The 13789-nt window shown below is 37.9% G+C and overlaps 1 protein-coding gene across 3 annotated transcripts in view; it reads left to right on the top strand.

The window, feature by feature from the left end:
* Nucleotides 1–13789, top strand: part of LOC143038061 (uncharacterized) — a 72424-nt gene that overhangs the window by 28734 nt on the left and 29901 nt on the right. For 2 of the 3 annotated variants that reach the window (XM_076206954.1, XM_076206953.1), the window contains exon 2: nucleotides 473–610. The exons of the other annotated variant lie outside the window; for it this stretch is intronic. In XM_076206954.1, coding sequence (XP_076063069.1) covers nucleotides 473–610 — 138 coding nt within the window. The remainder of the gene's footprint in view (nucleotides 1–472; nucleotides 611–13789) is intronic. 3 annotated transcript variants of the gene reach the window in all.

The following is a 13789-nucleotide window of genomic DNA, read 5'->3' as shown; positions in this document are numbered from 1 at the left end:
ATTTACAAGAAATTCTGGTGCTATTATAGCGTGAGGTCTACTTCGCGTTAGCGCTATAACGTGAGGTCTACCATTTCCATACATTTATTTTAGCGATTAACACACATTTTGTACATATCCTAAGAATGGCTTAGATAGATAATAGGATTTCTAATTACATTCATATTAAAGGAAGAAATGTAAAAATAAACATGTTATATATTTCCATACATTTATTCTAGCGATACACACTTCGTACATCTTCTAGGAATGACACAAATAGGTTAGGTTAGGTTAGGTTAGGTCAGGTCACGTGAACAGGTCACGTTTTTTATGTATTTGGGCAGGACACATGTTTGATTGGACAGGTGCGGGGAGAATGAAAAAGAGGAGGAAGGAGAGAAGGAATACGAAAGAGTGTGCGTGTGGGGGAGGAGAGGGTTCATGATCTTTGTCGACCCCTAATACAGTGTTGCTTTTGTTGTTATTACAGTGTCGGTGCCCACGTGTCGAACGGATGACGACTGTGCTAAGTCGACGTCGTTGTGTCGCAATCAACAATGCCGCTGTAAGCCGCCACTCTGCCTGACATACTCCACAAATGGGCGAGGGTACTACTGCGACGTTTGCGGTGACTATCAGGTTCCATTTGTATGTGTGTGCGTGTGTAAGTGTGTGTGTATGCATGTGATTCACCATGGTCCTGGATCACGTGTTTCACTCGTGATCGACAGCTATTTCCCTCCTGGGAGAGAGCTCAGAGCTCATATATGACCGATCTATGGGTAATACTGTGACCTTACACGCACAGTTACACCCAACTCCCTGCCCACGAGAGTTGGAGTAACGACCCGCAGCACAGTGATTCTGAAATTATTTCAGTCCTGGGCGGGATTCGAACTCGGACCGCCGTAGTGGCAGCTGGGAACTCTACCACTGCACCACGAGTCGTGTGTGTGTGTTTGTGTGTGTGTGTGTATTTACCTAGTTGTATTTACCTAGTTGTATTTTACGGGAAGGGGAGCTATGCTCGTGGGGTCCCGTCTTCATATCTCATTTTATCTAAACTATTTTTAAATTCATGTATTGTTTTTGCACACACCACTTTCTCATCTAACTTGTTCCAACTGTCTATTACTCTGTGAGGAAAGCTGTTCTTTTTCAAATCTCTTCTATAGCTGTCTTTTTTTATTTTCTTTCCGTGTCCTCTAGTATTTCTGTCATCCCATTTTATCAGATTCTCTCTGTCAGTAATTTCTATGCCTTTCATGATTCTGTAAATAGCTATCAAATCTCCTCTCTCTCTTCTTTGCTCTAGTGTCTATAGTTCAAGTTTTTCTAGTCTCTCTTCATATGATAGTTTTGAGAGTGTTGGTGCCAATTTTGTAATTGCCCTTTGTATTCTTTCAAGTTTTTTTATACATTTTTTTGTACTTGGTGACCATGTCGTTGCTGCATATTCCAATCTTGGTCTTATCAGGGTGATTAGGATTTTCTTCACCATTTCTTCATCCAGGTATGTAAATGCAACTTTGATTGTTCTTATTAGATTATAAGTTTCTCCAAAAATCTTATTTATATGTTTCTCAGGTGACATATTATTCATAACAATGACTCCCAGGTCCTTCTCATTTTCTACTTTTTTTATTCCTTCTTCTCCCAATTTATATGCTCCTGTTATTCTGTTTTTGCTTTTTCCAAATTCCATTATACTACACTTTTTTGTATTGAACTCCATCTCCCACTTCCTACTCCATTCTTGTACTTTATTTAGATCTCTCTGTAGTGATTCACAATCTTCTTCAGTTTTCACTCTTTTCAGTAGTTTTGCATCATCTGCAAAGAAGCTCATATAGCTTTCAATTCCTTCATCCATATCATTAATATATATAGCAAACATTATTGGGGCCAGGACTGTTCCCTGCGGAACACCGCTTATTACTTCATCCCATTTTGAGTGCTGATCTCTTATCACTACTCTCATTTTTCTTTCTTGCAAAAAGTCCTCCATCCAATTTAGTAGTTTGCCCTGTATTCCTCCTTCAGTTTCTAATTTCTTAAGCAACTTCTTATGTGGTACTTTGTCAAAAGCTTTCTTTAGATCTAAAAATGCACAGTCCGCCCATCCATCTCTTTCTTGCATTATATCTATTAGCCTTGAATAGAAACATATTAAATTGGTGACGCATGATCGTCCTTGTCTGAATCCAAATTGCCTTGGATTTAACACTTTGTTTTTTTCTAAATACCTTACCCATCTACTTTTGATAATTCTTTCACAAATTTTTGCTATTGTACTTGTTAGAGAGACTGGTCTATAGTTGGTAGGTTCTTCTTTATTTTCTCCTTTATATATAGGTACTATATTTGCTTTTTTCCAATCTTCTGGAACTTTTCCTTCTTTCAAGGAACTATTTAGTGTGCTATGTATTTTGTCTGCCAGTTCATTCCTGCATTCTTTCAGTATCCAGTTTGCTATTTCATCTGGTCCATGCGATTTTCTGACATCAAGATTACTCAAGTGTGTTAATATTTCATTCTTTGTTACTTCTATTTCTTCCATAGGGGGGACTTTCTCTTTCCATTCGTTCTCTTCAGGTTGTATGTTCTCCCTTGTAAACACTGATTTAAAATGTTTGTTCATAATTTCCGCCATTTCCATTTCCTCAGTGTATTCAACTCCCTCCTGTCTTAATTTCTCCAAGTCTTGTTTGTTTTTCAGTTTATTGTTTACAAATCTGTAGAATAGTTTTGGTTGATCTTTACACTTTTCTATGATATCTTTTTCATATTTTCTCTTTTCCTCTCTGCACATTTGTACATATTCATTTCTATAACAGGTATATATTTTCCATTTTTCAGGTCTTCTGTCTTTTTTCCATCTGGTCCAGGCTTTGTCTCTTTTGTCTTTTAACTCCCTACAACTTTTGTTGTACCAGCATTTTACATATTCTTTTTCTTGTTTTTGTCTTGGGACATACTTTTCCACTCCTTTCTTGTAAATTTTTGTCAAAATATTCCATTTCTCTTCTACTGTTGTTTCTTCTTTGTATATTTCTTCCCAGTTTTCCTTTTGAAAGAATTCTCTTATTTTATCAAAGTTTGTTTTTTCATACATCATTCTTCCTTTTCTATATTGTTCATTTCTTTTCATATATTTTTCTTCATTAAGTTCCAGTTCAATCAATATGTGGTCACTTTTACTTATTGGTGTTTTATATTCAATTTTGTCCACTATTCTAGGTTCGGATGTAATTACTAGGTCTAGTCTCGATGGCTCTTCTTCATTTCTATACCTAGTGTTCTCCTGTATCCATTGTGTCATTGTATGGTCAGTAACCATCTCAAGTAGAGCGTTTCCCCATGAGCCGTCTCCACCCTTTACTGTCATTTCTTCCCAGCAGATTTCTTTGCAATTAAAGTCGCCCATCATAACTATTTTTTCTCCCTCTTCCATTATCTTGTTTAATGTTATCTTTGTGTCCTCTAACATACTTTTATGTTCACTCTCTTCCCATGAGGCTGTTTTCGGGGGCACATAATTTATCACAAACTTTCTGTTCTTCTGATCTCTGTCTTCTACTTCCATCATTATCATCTCTACTGTATTCTTTCCATATGTGACACACTTCACGTTTATATCCTTCTTAGTCAGGAACATAACTCCACCCCCTTTCTTTTTCACTCTGTTTCTAATCCAATAATTATATGCATCATGTCCTACACTGTTGGGTGGTAGTGGACTTTTTAATTTTGTTTCTACAATTCCCATTATGTCTGGTTCTTTTTCTTTCAAATAATCATTCAGCTCATTCAATCCTGTTATAAATCCATCTATATTTGTGTAAGACACTCTTAGTTTTCTGCCACTTCCATTGTGTTCTCTGTTTCCCTTTTGTTTTTCTCTTGTATGTCGACTTTCTTTAGTTTCATATTCACTACTCTCCAATAGAATCTCTCTTTCTCTGACTCCGTTCTTATCTCGTTTTTTTCCTTTGCTTCAAGTCTTTTCTGTTTTTCTTCCTCTCTTTCCTCTTTATTCATTTCCCTTTTTATCCATACCTTTTTATATTGTTCACTTGTTGCTAGTTTCCCTGTTTTGGATAAGATATTCTCAGCCGTAGTTTGTGACCTGAATTTAATCTTAATTGGTCTGGTCTTGTCTGTACTATATTTCCCTAGCCTGAATTTCTCTTCGATTTGTTTCATTATTTCTGGTTCATCTTCCTGAACTAATTCTAGTAAATTTCTTACTTTTTCATTTTCCTCTTTGATTCTTGTGGTTCTATCTGGGTCATGTTTCTCTTCCATTCCTAATATAATTATACATTTCTTTTTGTCTGCTAAGTCTCTTACTATATTCTCCTTCTGTCTCATCACTTTAATAACTGAGTTTTCAGTTTGTTCATTCATTTGCTGTCTAATTATGTCAGTGAATGCAACTTTGCTATTTTCTTGAATTTTTTTTCCAACCCTCCTTGTTCTCCTTATTATTCTCCTTTAAGACTTTATTCTCATCTTTTACTTCTTTTAACTGTTTTTTTAATTCTTCAATTTCCTTAGTTAAGTTTTTGTTCGCCTTCTCTAGTTCTTCCAATTTTTCAACTCTTCGTATAATATTGTTAACATGACCGAACCTACGCTCCAAGTCCTCGATCATCTTATCGACCTTCTCTTCTAGTCTTGTCAGTCGGGGGGGGGGGGGGTTTGTGTCCCCCCCACCCTCTTTAAATCCCTGGAAAATATTCTCATCACTTTCTACTGTATTGCTCTAATCTATACTTCTAATCTTTACATTTTTATTAGACATTTCATCGTCGTCGGGGGGCCGTTTGTTTACCTTTCGCCTGTCTGCCTGGGCCAAGTCTACTCCTTCCTCATTTCCTTCCATTTCCCTCAGTAATCCCTCCCCCTTTCCTCTTTCCCTACTTTCCTACTACCCCACGAGCAATTTCCCCCCCACCCTGTAAATACAATAGGCACTTCTCTTTGCGTTGGGATCCACAAAACTTCAATTTTCTTCAGAACGTCTTCTAAGCCGTCCATTCGTTGAAGTGTGTGTGTGTGTGTGTGTGTGTGTGTGTGTGTGTGTGTGTGTGTGTGTGTGTGTGTGTGTGTGTGTGTACACAGAAGAGAAATGAAAATGAAGGTGAAGGAAGAAGACGAGGAAAAAAAAAACAAAAAAAAACATACACAAGTAGTTCGGTCATCTCTCAGGACACCAACCGGGCTGCGATGGCGCCTAGCGCTTTCATTTGCTTACCTACTTCATGTATTATCAATGAAATTGTGAGATCCTACGTATATGAAACCTTTTCTGTGGCTGATGTTATCATCAACATTGATGGAAACCACATCAATAAGTTTCCTCATTCTTTTGGTGTAACCTCAATTGATCAAAACAACATTGTCCCAGTGCCGAAGATGGCTATGTTTATCAACAAACGCCACAATGGGGTGGGATGTTCTATAGGTTCTTACATAATTTCTGTTGTCAGTCTTTACTTGACCACGCGTCCTGACTTTCCGTGTTATGAGGTTGGGCATCTTTTGCTTGGTACTTTATAGGAAATATCCTTTTCGGTAATAGGGTTTTTGCATCTTGGTTTACCGAGGTCTTAGGTTAGGTTACGGTTAGGTTAGGGTTAGGTTAAGGTTAAGTTATGGTTAGGTTTCGGTTAGGTTAAGGTTAGGTTAGGTTAGGGTTATATTAGGTTTAGGTTAGGGTTAGGTCATGGTTAGGTTAGGGTAAGGTTACGGTTAGGTTTGGATTAGGTTTGCTCTTGGTTAGGTGTGGGTTGGTGTGGGGTAGGGTTAGGTTAGGTAATGCATAAATCGTGGCTTTACCTTTCATTCTAATACCAGAAACCTTCGCTACTGTTCTTGGTGTCCGCTTTCAAGAGAAACGCGTCCAGGTTCAAACTGATCATAGAGAAAGAAACTACAAAAATTTTTATTTTTTTTTTCAATCACCATTATATCTATCCTTCTTGCTTTTGCCTTCATCTGTCTTTTTGGTTCTACACAGGAAACTTTTGCGGTACTTTAATTCAATGAAAGCGAAGATGCCTGACCAGGTTTCTGAGGGAAGGAGAGCAATCCATTTCTACTCCTATCAGATATTATTAGAGTACATGCCCCATCAGATTTTACTGGAGTACATTTCCTTTTTATCGTACCTATAGCCTTATATGCCTTAGAAACTTAGAAACCTTATAAAACAAATTGATGGTGTTTGAAAATAATGTTTTTAGAAGAATAGTAGGACCAGTATATGACATGGACATTAACGGGTACGTCATAATCAAGAACTGAGGGAAATCACCTAACAGCCAAGAGTTATAGATATAATCAAAAGAAACCAGATGAGATGGACTGTATATATTGCGAAAGTGAGAGAAAGGGAGAACATCAGAAAGAGTCATGTTTGGGTCGGCAGAAAGGAGAAGACCAAGAGGAACCAAGATCAAGGTACATGGACACCATTAGAGAGGAGGTGCCGTGAAGATGCGGATAGCACTGGCAGATCGAGAACGATGAAGGTTTGGTTTGTACTGGTGGAGAGGAGTCTACAAGCGGCCCGTGATCCGCCGGAGAGATATTTAATTTCCTTTTTGCCAGTAGTCACTTTCTGGATCGGAGGCCTCACTATTTTGTCACAATATGTTCTTTAGTTGATATTATCGCATTACAGAAGAGCCACCAGGACTTTTAGATTAATTTCCCATATTTGGCTCCGTAGGGCTGGAGGGGTACTGACTGCAAAAATTTTTATGCTGTCGGTATATTAGGTACTGTAGCAGCATTCCTCCGTATTAGTTTTAACTTCTTCCGTTCTGTTGCTATCCCTCCTTAAGCATCTCCTTTGCCATATCTATGAATTCTCTTCGGTTCTCGATGATGGAAGCACTAGTTATTGCTAACGAGATACTCTACTCTACTTTTTTTTTTTTCCAAAAGATTCCTTCGTTGAGTTTGGGGATGAGATCGTCTTGATGGCGTGGAGGGAGGGGGGAGGGAGGGGCTGTAGAGAATGGTTCAAAATCGCTATATCCGCAGAAAACTTTCTCTCTCTCTCTCTCTCTCTCTCTCTCTCTCTCTCTCTCCCTCTCTCTCTCTCTCTCTCTCTCTCTCTCTCTCTCTCTCTCTCTCTCTCTCTCTCTCTCTCTGTCTCTCTCTCTCTTTTTGATATGTTTAAAGGCTATGATATTCACCTGAATAAAATCTTCCAGTGGCAGCAACAACAAGTATAAGAGTAACTTGGAGACATCAAGGTATTTTTTGAGGTGCACCCACCTCCTCTAGTCTCTGCGTTATTTTTTCTCATGGCTGAATAAAATAGTTTGATGTCAACTGACAAGATAAGAGATATCTTCTGCGCGTGATGGGTTTGGCGAGTGACGGGTGGGGAGGAGGAGGAAGGGAGCATTCGGCTATTACTGATAAGCAGATGTGACGATAATGTGTGTGTGTGTGTGTGTGTGTGTGTGTGTGTGTGTGTGTGTGTGTGTGTGTGTGTGTGTGTGTGTGTGTGTGTGTGTGTCTTATCGGAGGCCGCGTTATGAAAAAGAAATCACAGCATTTTTCGAACGAAATGATAGGCAGGCTTGCCAACTGCCCCGTACTCTTGGCCACCACCAACACCACTACCAGGGTTCTCAACTTTACAAACCTTCCTTATCACGGTTGAGAATATACACACAGGTGACCAGGCTGAACCAGGTCGGGGCCGAGAACAACACCTGTCCTCCTCAGATCGTGAGACGACCCAACGCTACCCCTTCGACCCCGAATATATGTGGACTGTATCTCATTATTCATCCTTTCCTTACCAAGGGAGGAGGGTGCCAGTGAAATGATGAACGAAATAGCTGGCCGGTAGGCATAACGAAAGAAGGAGTGCCACCTGGTAAGGAAGAGGCTATTTCAGGTGGGCTGTAACCCATTTCCCCTCCCCACGAGGGTGGTGCCACAAAGTTGAGGAAAACTGAATGGAACTGAGAGCGCCACCCGGCACGGAAGGGGCAGGCCGAACTGATCTGCCACCCCCGCCGCCACTACGGGGGAGGGCATCGGGTAGTGTTGCATTGTTATTGTTTTGGTGAAAGATATTTTGTTCTGGGTTGTTCCAACTGGTTTATGAGTGGTTGCAGCATTCAATTCTTATATTGTTTATATATATATATATATATATATATATATATATATATATATATATATATATATCTATATATATATGTATATACATATGTATATATATGGGTATATATATATATATATATATATATATATATATATATATATACATATATATATTGTATATTTCGGGCGCAAATTCTCACTAATACACATTGTGTTAAACACGACAGCATTTTGACACTGAACAATATTCTTACTGAGATTTTCAATTTTTCTCACAGTAAATCTCATTTCAGGGGGGTGGGCAAATAGAAGCCTTTCATAGTCTTCCATATTTGATTTACGTTTCGACTTCAGAATAGTATACAAGAATTAAGTCACAGTCTTACACTGCTATATAATACACAATTGATAATTTTGTACTGACAACATGGATTAAAATATAGGCCACTTGGGAACGCTGAAAGGATCGTGTCGCCCTGCGTGGGCGGACACTTCGCTCAGGAGGGGGAGGGAGGAAAAGTCAGGTAGAATGGTTCGTCTCGCAGGGACACTACGCTGGTCAAGAGGGGATTGATGAGGTGGAGGAAGGAGAGAGGAAGGAGGTGGGTGTTGCTGCCAATGGGCTTTAAATATAGACGAGGAATTAAAGAGAGGAATAAAGAAAAAATATTTCTTGATGGACACCGTATCACACAGTTCACATATCCATATTGGTATAAACATGAAATGGAATGACAAATGACATCCTTTAGGCTAAAACGCTGTCCGTAAAAAAAAAAATAATAATAATAATAAATAAATAAATAAAATCCACAGAGAACGAATAAACTAAGGAGTGATATACCGCACAAACACACACACACACACACACACACATGTATATATATATATGTATATATATATATGTATATATATATATACAGTCAAACCTCGGTTCTCGAAACTCGAACAAATTGGTTTCGAACGAAAAATTCGAGCTGGAAATACCTCTGTTTTTGAACAAAACTTTGGTTCTCGAACGACATTGACACGTGGCCACTGACAAAACATAAACAGGTTAACCGCTGAGCTGAATAGTGCTCTCGTTATCAATTTTATTGCATTTAGCATTTATTTTTCCTACACTAGCCCTCAGTCATGGCTCCAGAGAAAGCAAAAAGTGATACTGGTCAAGGAAAAAGAAAAGTTGTGAGAAAAACAATCGAAGTGAAGAAAGAAATTATAGCAAAAGATGAAAATGGCGTATGTGTATTTGATCTTACTTTGCAGTACGGTATGGCAAAGTCATGCATCACATCATCCAAACACAATAATTCTCTACTCATCCCTATCTTCCGTCTTCTCCCTTCCTCAACAGACATTCCCTCTTCCCAATACCCCATATATATATATATATATATATATATATATAATATACATATATATATATATATATATGTATATACATTATATATATAATATATACATATATATATATATATATATATATATATATATATAAATATATATATATAACTATTCATCGTGACAAATGTAAGGACAGAGAGAAAACGGAAACACGAAAAGAGCTTTGAGTTGAATTTTACAGACGTTTCGACACCTTAGTCTTTTTTAAGGTAGAATATATCTAGAGGATAGATATACTGTTATATATATTTTACACGTGTTGTTTGCTCCTCCCTCTGTTTCGTCTCCTCCAATCGTTGATTGCTAGTGTTGCCACCGGGAGAGATCATGTGATGAATCCTCCTCGGTTGTTATTGGAATTATTTTTACTAATTTCTGCAGCTTCTATAATTTTTCTCATTTTCTTGTTGAGTCCTTGGTGTAGTATTTCTATGTTTTTCCAATTTGGTAGGTGTCCTGTTTTGTCTATGTGCGTTACAAGTGAGTAGCTGGTTCTGTGTGATCTGACGTCATTTTTGTGTTGTGTCCATTTTTTTATCCCTTGTCCGCTCTCTCCACAGTATAACTAATCACACCCAGTACAGGGGATTTTGTACATAATGCTATTTTAATTTTTTAATGTCTGTTTTTTGTTTGTTATTATTTTTCCTATTCTTTGTCCTGTACTTTATTAGAACAGATTCCAGCCCAAAATATCAAGTACACAGAAAAGAAATTAATCAGGTATCCTTGGATTCTTCCTATGCGCATACAGAATATGTAGCACAAAATGTACAAAAGACGAAATGAAAGATATTATTTTAATATTTAAGAAATAAAAATATCCAAGGGATCAATTATACAGTCAAAAACGAAAGCTCAAGCAATAATGGAAAGAACAACAATATATTAGTTAAACACCATATGAGGACGGAGCCTTTATTTGTACGACGTTTCGCTTATTACAGCTTTTTCAAGTACAAGTTGAGATACAAATGCTTGAGATTAAATAAGGGGAAAGGAGGGAATGGGGAGAGAAAAAGGGGGGGGAAGGAAGAGGAGGAGGAGGAGGAGGAGGGTGGGGGGATTGGACACTAGGAAAGGATGAGAATGCTGGCCCAAACGTCCGGGAGCGAAATATCCACAAAGGGTGGTTTAAATATTTAATATTTTGCTGGCCATGGGTATTAGGGGAATAATGTGAGGAGATATGTTAAACATGCCCCTGTTTTGTTCAATAGTGTTCGTTCCTTGAATGATTGCTGCTTCTAAACATTCAAGGAACGAACACTATTGAACAAAACAGGGGCATGTTTAACATATCTCCTCACATTATTCCCCTAATACCCATGGCCAGCAAAATATTAAATATTTAAACCACCCTTTGTGGACATTTCGTTCAAGGAACGAACACTATTGAACAAAACAGGGGCATGTTTAACATATCTCCTCACATTATTCCCCTAATACCCATGGCCAGCAAAATATTAAATATTTAAACCACCCTTTGTGGACATTTCGCTCACGGACGTTTGGGCCAGCATTCTCATCCTTTCCCAGTGTCCAATCCACCCACCCTCCTCCTCCTCTTCCTTCCCCCCCCCCCTTTTTCTCTCCCCGTTCCCTCCTTTCCCTTTATTTAATCTCAAGCATTTGTATCTCAACTTGTACTTGAAAAAGCTGTAATAAGCGAAACGTCGTACAAATAAAGGCTCCGTCCTCATATGGTGTTTATCTAGTCAATCTTGTCGGCAGACTGCCACTTTTAAGCAATATATTAGTAATTCCAAACAACGTTCCCTCTAAGCTGAGCGTATGTGTGTGCACGCATATCTTTTACAACTAGCGCACATAGAGAAAAAATGTGCGCACACAAGGTTTTCAAATTATATTAAAATCCATTCAATAAAGAAGTGCCACCCCAACATCAACTTATCAATTCTCTAAAAATACGGTAACTTGCCAACCATCAAACCAACAATTGCCCCTCCTCTCTCTCTCTCTCTCTCTCTCTCTCTCTCTCTCTCTCTCTCTCTCTCTCTCTCTCTCTCTCTCTCTCTCTCTCTCTCTCTCTCTCTCTCTCTCTCTCTCTCTCTCTCTCTCTCTCTCTCTCTCTCTCTCTCTCTCTCTCTCTCTCTCTCTCTCTCTCTCTCTCTCTCTCTCTCTCTCTCTCTCTCTCTATGCAAACGAAATGACTTTGCCGACATGGGTGCGGACATATATTTCAGAGAAGGCAAATTTTGCACACAAACAAATTTCTGCGCACATTCACAACAAAAAAGGAGAGGGAACATTGAACCCAAACTCTACAGCAGTCACAAAATTAAGAAAATAAATTGATCAAAAGAACATTAAAATAATTAAAAACACATTACAAAGAATAAGAAAAATAATAACAAATAAAACAAGAACTGTCTAGTTTCTGCAACCGGGATTTATTGATAATGGGTGATTTCAATTTTACTGACATTGATTGATTTTTCTTGGTGACAATTACTTAATTCAGCATGTAATAGAGCCCACAAGATATGGAAACTTACTCGATCTTTTGATCACTAGCTGCGAAAGCATGGTAAGTGATGTAGAAGTCGGTGAATCTGTTGCAAATAGCGATCACAACTTAGTCAGATTCAAACTCCTAAACAATTTTAGAATAGATACTTGTGCTTCTAAAATACCCGATTTCAGTAAAGCTCAGTTCATAGGACTACGTCAGGAGCTTCAGCTTACAGATTGGGAGGCAAAATTAAACGAAAGGCCTGTAGATCAGATGTGGGAAATATTTCAAAATACGCTCACTAAGATGATTCAAACTTACATTCCATTTAAGGACAGACGTCCCCCAAATCAGGCTCGCCCAAAGTGGCTCGACAAAGAAACTGAAAAAAGTATTGCTAAAAAAAGACAGGCTTATAAGAGATATAAGTGCTCGGGTGCATCTAATGACTATGAAACTTATGTATCAATACAGAGAGATTTAAAAAAGACAATAAGGAAAAGAAAACGACAATACGAAATGGACATCGCTGATAAATCCACAGAGAATCCCAAAGAATTCTATAGTTACATTAGAGATAAAAAGGTTGTTAGGAATCACATTGGTCCACTATTATCTGCTGACGGTCAACTTGAATATTCAAATGAAGGAATGTGTAATATCTTAAACAATTATTTTAGCTCGGTATTCGTAAACGAAACACCTCAAAATGAATTCCAAACTGACACCTGTGAAAAGTCTGGGGTAAACTTACTCACTACGGTAAATATAACAAAAGGAAAATTAAAAGGTGTATAGACAAACTCAAAGTTAATAAAACACCAGGGCCTGACGGTTGGCATCCAAGAATCTTAAAGGAAATGAAAAATGAGATTGTTGTTCCATTAGAAATTATTTTCAAGAAATCCATCATATCCGGAGATGTCCCAAGAGAATGGAAGCTAGCTAACGTTACTCCCATATTCAAAAAAGGTGACAAAAAGAAACCAAATAACTATAGGCCTATAAGTTTGACTTCAATCGTAGGAAAAATAATGGAAACTATCATCAGAGATGCTATCGAACATCATTTAGAAAGTAACCGTTTGATAAATGATAGCCAGCATGGTTTCAGACGGAAACGTTCTTGCGTGACTAACTTACTCGAATTCTACAACACAGTTATCTCGAATTATGACAAAAGAAACAATATAGATTTAATATATCTAGACTTTGCAAAAGCTTTTGATACCGTCCCACACGAAAGACTACTTACTAAACTAGCTTTGCATGGAATAAATGGTAGCCTATTAGGTTGGACTAGTAATTGGTTGAATGGTCGAAAACAGAGAGTTGTTTTAAATGGAAAAACTTCTTGATGGAAAAGTGTTGCAAGTGGAGTTCCTCAGGGTTCCGTTCTTGGGCCACTTCTATTCATAGTATATATAAATGACATAGACCATGGACTAAAATCTACTGTTTCCAAATTTGCTGATGATACAAAACTGTGCGGAGTGGCAAATGATCACTCAAACCAATTAGATATTCAAGAAGATTTAGATCAATTACAGCAATGGTCTGAAAAGTGGCTAATGAAATTTAACACAAGTAAATGCAAGGTAATGCACATAGATAAAAATAACAGTAAGTACGATTACAAGTTATTTGGAAATTCGTTAACAAAAGTGGATAGTGAAAAAGATCTCGGCGTAATTATCAGTAACGACCTCAAATCATCCAAGCAGTGTATTTCAGCCTCTGAGAAAGCAAATAAGATTCTGGGACTGATTGCGCGATCTTTTGATT

This window comes from Oratosquilla oratoria, chromosome 23, assembly GCF_046742065.1.
Source record: "Oratosquilla oratoria isolate Oo_2021 chromosome 23, ASM4674206v1, whole genome shotgun sequence".
NCBI classification, from domain to species: domain Eukaryota; kingdom Metazoa; phylum Arthropoda; class Malacostraca; order Stomatopoda; family Squillidae; genus Oratosquilla; species Oratosquilla oratoria.
Note: the sequence above shows the minus strand (reverse complement) of the source record. Positions and strands in the feature narration are given on the sequence as shown.